Below are 6,286 nucleotides of genomic sequence, written 5' to 3' on the forward strand. Positions count from 1 at the left end.
TAAATTAGAATTCTCTCTCTCTCTCTCTCTCTCTCTCTCTCTCTCTCACACACACACACACACACACACACACACACACACACACACACACACACACTTGTTGGCATCCTTCAGTCTTGGAAGACTATGGTATTGCGCTCTGAATGGTGGTTCTGGAACAGTGTCCTCTCCAGTGCGCGAAGCCTGGGTAGATATTGAGGATAGACTGTTTCCCATTCAGCAAATCCCCCCTCTCCACATCGCTGAAATGGTCCAACAGAAAGGCAGAAGCCAATAAGGTTGGTTCCAGCAGCGTTGCAGGAGTTGCCAGAACGTGACTGTGTTCAGCCATGAACTGCCTCAGGGACTGGAAGTTAAGATATAAAATTCCTATATGAAAAATGAAAATAATAAACCAAATTAAAATGCACACTCATTATATATCTTTACAATTATTTAATAAGTACAAAAAAAGGCAAGATTCACCACCCCCTTATAAACATTCCTTAGTTACATGGAAGGTTCAAGTTCGGTTTTATGGAAGGTCCCTCCTTAACGTCTGAGAATATCTTGCAAGGAGTACATGTGAAAGGGATTCTGAAAAGTTGCTTAGCTCTCCCCCTCCCTTGTTCTTTAGTTTTTACACCTGTATCCTGCCCATTAAGGAGCTCAGTGCAACCCAGCAAAAGAGGGCTTGATTCAAGGGCCCTCAGTGCACCTCCTGACAGTGCAAGGATTCAAACTCGGAGCAAATCCAACTCTCTAGCCACCAGTGGCATCGCTAGGGGGTGTGGGAGGTGCGGCCCACACCGGGTGATGCACGCAAAGGGGGTGATTTGCACTGGGAGGATCATGCGCTAAAATAATGGTTTGTAGGAATAATACCATCATGTTATATACCATTCAATGTGGAATTTACAGCAGAATGCAATGAAAAAACTGGAGTAAAATATCTCCATTGTATCAAAAGGTAAGGCCAAAAAATCCATTAAAAATGCAACTGTCTTATGTAACAAAAAAGTACATTTTCTTAATTGAAAATGGACCAATGAGATAGATTGTTTGAAGAGCCAATAAAATGAGATTATGACACATTCAGGGTAGTATGGCCATAGACTTGTACTTGTGTTAGTAAGGTGGTACTCTGGGGGTGTGTGACACCACTAGTGACCAAAATTGCTAAAATCGTGGTTTGTTAGATAATATCATAATGTTATATATCATTTGATGTGTAATTTACAACAGAATGCAATGAAACAGACGGCTTTGAAATATTTCTATTCTTTTAAAAGGTATGACCCAAAAAAACCAGTGGGGGTTGGGCGATGGTACATCACCACCACCACCCGATTTGTTGCCCCGCCCACTGCATGGGAGGAGGTTCATCATGGGGGAGACAAACCCTAGTGATGCCACTGCTAGCCATCATATCACACTGGCATTCTTTGAAGCTGGTGGGTTGTGCTTTAAGTCAACGTCCAAGAAAAAAATACGACCAAGCATTTTTCCTGAGATACAGCCAGCAAAACTATATGGTAGAAAATGATGTCCATAATTTTAATTCAACTTTAATTTTATTTTATTGATTTGATGACTTAAAGGCTAAGATTGCAGCAATGAAATCTCATTATCAAAGCCATCCCCTGGGGCTTGGAAAAGGTTATCACTCTGTGAGCTGCACAATTACTCGATAGAAATTGGACTGATCATCATAATGTGCGAGTCTGCATGCTGGATGCCAATGAGGAGGCCGTTGTAAGCTGATGGCTGCCGGGATGCAAAAGGATTTAACTCTCCACATGGTGAACTTACAACAGGCAAAAAAAACCATGGCTGATTTAGCAGCAACCAAAATATATGCAGACAGATGCCATGAAGGAAGACGGGCACTTTCCAGGCTGATCATCAAATAGCCCAGTCCACTGATTGAAGCAGGAGTGATCTGTGGGGGCTTGGCACCTGACACTGAACAAGCAACTACACCACCAGCTTTCCTTCTGAACACTTCCTTTATCTTATCTTTACAACCGTGCAGAGGGCTGGGTTTAGAGGCAAGTCAGCCAGGAGCTCAAAGCAGTCCCCCGGTGAGTCAGACTCGGGAAGGGAGAGGGCGTGCCGGGCACTCCTGTTGTTCTTGAAAGTAATACGCTTCTGAAAGACTGGAGGCAGAAAATGTGTATTTAGTGGCTTAGATATGACATGAATAAACAGATTAAAAATCTAGGCATGCAAAGTCATCCTCTTATATAACAGGATGAAACCATGCATGCAGATTGCATCTCGGAGTAATTACAGGAGCTACAAATGCAATTAGAAAAGAAAACCAAGATATTCAAAGGTTGAACAAATGGAGGGGAAGGTCAAAGTTCTAGGGCTAGCCTTGAACTGGAGCAGTTATCCCTGTGCTGCAAACAGGAAGTACTTGAGGCCACCTGGCCACTGATTTGATGACTGAGATGGAGTCTGAACTTGGGACGTTCCAGTTCTCAGTTCTCTACAAAGTATTTTCACAGTGGAAGCCTCTGTTTCTAAATGTCAAGCTTAATGCTGCAGCCCACAGAGAAGCAGTTTTTAAACTGCACTTAAGTCGTTCTTTTCAATTACTGAACAAGTTTGGAAGGAATAATAATGAAGATTTCAGCAACGCAGACCCTTACTGTCCTCTTGGACTGTGCCTTTAGCCCAGATCTGCTGGGCTTTCCAGTAGGTCTGGCTTCATGGTTGGCCCAGTCAGGGAATTTTTGACTCTTCTCCCTTGGTGTCACCCCTCAAGGTGTCACACCCAGTATGGTACGCACCCTCCGCACCTCCCTAGTGATGCCAGTGATCATGACATCCCACCTGAAACTATATGGACAGAGTTGTCAAGTTTAACCCATTTGATGCTGAACACATGAGCATATATCCTGCTGCAATTCCTAGCAACTGCAAGACACGCTGTACTAGAAGCTGTGTACAACATGTGGGGAAAGGGGCTCAGAACCCACGCCAAAAGGAGCTGGTGATGGCCCTCATCGCTTCTCCACTCTGAAAAGCTCTGCATATGGAGTTCTTGAACCACTTAGGGTTCAATCCAAAAGGTGCCAATAGGAGGGTCACGCCAATCCAACAGGAGGGTCACAAACGTGCTGTAAAGCATGTTTGTGCCACTGTGGGAGGAAGATGTGTCGGCGCTTGTAGATGCGCCGATGCGCGGAGGCTGACGGAAGCCTCCCCGGCGGCTTCCTCACCGCCGCTTGTGTCGGTGCGCCTGTGCCGACACAAGTGGCAAAGGTAGGCATGGGGGGCAGGGAGGAGGCGGGAGAGGGGCATTTCTGGATGGGGGGAGGGCAGGCGATGGGCAGCCCCAGGGACAGGCATGCAGGGAGCCGGAGTTGGGGCTAGGACCTGACAGTTATGCCGGATCCCGACCCCCGTCCTCGGGGAAATCGGAGCGGCTTCAAGCCGCTTTAAGTATTTCTGTTCTAATAAATGTTTCCTCTTCTTACAGTGCAATCCTGTGCATGACTGCTCAGAAGCAAGCCCCACTGAGTTGAATGGAACTTGCTCCCAGATAGACATGTACAGGACTGCAGCCTTAGTCTTTTTTAAACTCATAGGTTATCATCTTTTAACTTTGTCAATATTTGTTCATGGTGGTAACTATGTTATCTCGAAAACACATGGCTATAAAATGTTCCCCATTCTGATCTATTTGGAGAAAGGGGTGGACCAGAATGTGATCTTTATGGTACTGTAAGTCAGAGCCCATAGGGTTGTTCACTGGATGACTGGGGGGGAGTCTTCTTCTGCCAGTGCCATTTTCAATTCTCAGATATCTATACTCAGGTATGGCATAGGAGGCCAGGGCATCAGAAATGGTTAGACAGCACCAGGAAAGAAAGAGGGCACCCTCCGCTGCCACCTGCTCCCCACTGCTTCCTGGTAAGCTTTTTCATGGGGTGCCCAGCTGGAAAAGCTAACCAAAATAGTCAGAATCCATCTTCTACTATCACTGTAGCCGCAGGTGGTAGCAGGAAGGAGGACATGTGGATTTGCTGCATGATTCCTAGATACCAGCTTGGTGCGGGCACATGCTTCCCAAAGCAAAGGGCAGCTGAGAGGTGAGTGGGGATGTGGAGGGTGGGGTGGGTTCCACTATGGGGTGGGTTCCACATAGCTTATGGAGGCAACACAAAACCCCAAGCCAAAATTGTATTATTGAGTGAGTAAATCCATATAGGTGTGATGTGACATGAAAGGATAACCTTCCATTCATTCATCAAGAAACATCCATTCATTCATGGCTTTTGTTGCACACACTGAACGTACAGTATGTTTAAGAAAATGAGTGAATAAACACATGATCTGAAGAGAAAGATAAATGTACCCTTTCTGATTATGTGTTTTATTTTTCTCCAGAAAGAAAAATTAGGAAAAGAATATTGCAACTACAATTATTGTCAGAAAAAATCAAGGCAATGGATGTGATATAATGTATTTTGAACTCACTTAAAGAAAATTAACAATGGATAGTGGAATCTAAAGAATCAAAGTTCTGAAAAGTATTGGAAATGGAAACACTTTTTTCTTGATGACACATAACCAATTAACAACAGACTTTGCTATGTATCGTCTGATTATGGAAAAGAGACCATTCAAGAGACAACTCAACATTACTTGGCGTTGTGCCAAGTTATATATCTTCCTAGTTGGCTCCATCTGTTTTTTAATAGCCTGCTTCTTTTGGATACTCACCGTTTCCCATGACTCCATTATTTCAACTCCAACCCGTGATCGAAAAAACAAAAGTCTGCTACATTTGTTACATTTACTAGCTATATTTACTAGCTTCCATTCCAAAGACAGTGAGAAATCCGACTCAAGAAAAGATATTTTTTTCCGCAATCACAGCACTTTCAACTTCAAAGGCTCTTTTACAAAAAGAGAAGAACTAAAAGGAAATACTAACAAGCCCCCTTTTTCTGGCAAACCAACACACGAGGATTACATTCACCTACGTCCCTACCATTTCCTCATTAACGAAAGTAACAAATGTCTAAAAAGAACTCCTTATTTGGTATTCTTAATAGCAACTAGGGTTGATGAATATGAACGCAGAGAAGCTATCAGGACAACATGGGGGAGTGAAATGGTACTTTCTGGAACAGATGTCGTTCGCTTGTTTATGTTGGGGATGACCACAACAGAACAAAGTGACGCCATCTTAAAAGAAAGCAGACTTTACCATGATATCATTCAGCAGGACTTCTTAGACACCTACAGAAACCTTACCCTTAAAACTCTGATGGGCCTGACATGGGTTGCCAACTATTGTTCCAAAGCCAACTTTGTCATGAAAACAGACAGCGATGTTTTTGTGAACACCCAATATTTGATTCAAAACCTGCTACAGACCATTGCAACAAATCAACAAGAGTATTTCACTGGCTCCATCATGACTGGGTTTCAGCCACATCGGAATAAAGAAAGCAAGTGGTACATGCCAAAAGAAGTCTATCCTGAAGACAACTACCCTAGCTTTTGTTCAGGTACTGGCTATGTATTCTCTGCAGCTCTCGCCTCAAAGATTTTTGATGCATCGCGAACGGTGCCCTATGTGCATTTAGAAGACATCTACATAGCACTCTGTCTCAAAAAAGCAGGCATCCAACTGACACCTCCACCGAAGCGGGCATTGTTTAACATACACAGAATTCCATTCTCTGCATGCGCATACAACAGTTTAATCACCTCTCATGAAATTAGTCCAAGTGAACTTCTGAGTTTCTGGCAAGAGATGCAAGATGGGAAGCATACATGCCTCAATAAAATACAGGCACCGGAGCAATCATCTGTGGCTTCATCCAAACAGCGGAATTCAACACACACTGTTGATAGGCAGACCTCTTTTGTCTCTTTTGCCTAGAACAGTGGTTCTCAAACTGTGGGTCGAGACCCACTGGGCACCGCCACAAGCCAATTCCAGGTGGGTTCCCATCAGTGGCATAGCTAACGATCCTGCTGCCTGGTGCAGAGCTCAAGATGATGCCCCGGAAGTGACGTCACATCCGGAAGTGACGTTACTCCAGGGTTTTGATATCATACCCACTTTTTTTAAAAAAGTGAAAAATACAGAAAATCTGCCACATCCCCCAAGCTGCTTGCTGCCTCCCCCCAGCACCAGCTCCCTCCTACTCACCCCCCAAGCTGCTGCCACTTCTCCAAATGAAGCAGTCGTCTGCCACCATTGGCACGCGCCCCACCAGCCAGGCACATTGGACTGCACCCGTGAGAGGGGGGCATGCCCTTCACCAGGTGGCTGTTT

The 6,286-nt window shown here is 44.6% G+C and overlaps 1 protein-coding gene across 1 annotated transcript; it reads left to right on the forward strand.

Annotated features, from left to right (window-relative positions):
* The first annotated feature begins 4,600 nt into the window (after positions 1-4,600).
* Positions 4,601-5,887, forward strand: LOC136648434 (beta-1,3-galactosyltransferase 1-like). Its single transcript, XM_066624544.1, has one exon. It carries the CDS (start codon positions 4,601-4,603, stop codon positions 5,885-5,887), a length of 1,287 nt encoding a protein of 428 aa, XP_066480641.1.
* Positions 5,888-6,286: the final 399 nt, after the last annotated feature.

This window comes from Tiliqua scincoides, chromosome 4, assembly GCF_035046505.1.
Source record: "Tiliqua scincoides isolate rTilSci1 chromosome 4, rTilSci1.hap2, whole genome shotgun sequence".
In the NCBI taxonomy this organism is placed as follows: Eukaryota; Metazoa; Chordata; class Lepidosauria; order Squamata; family Scincidae; genus Tiliqua; species Tiliqua scincoides.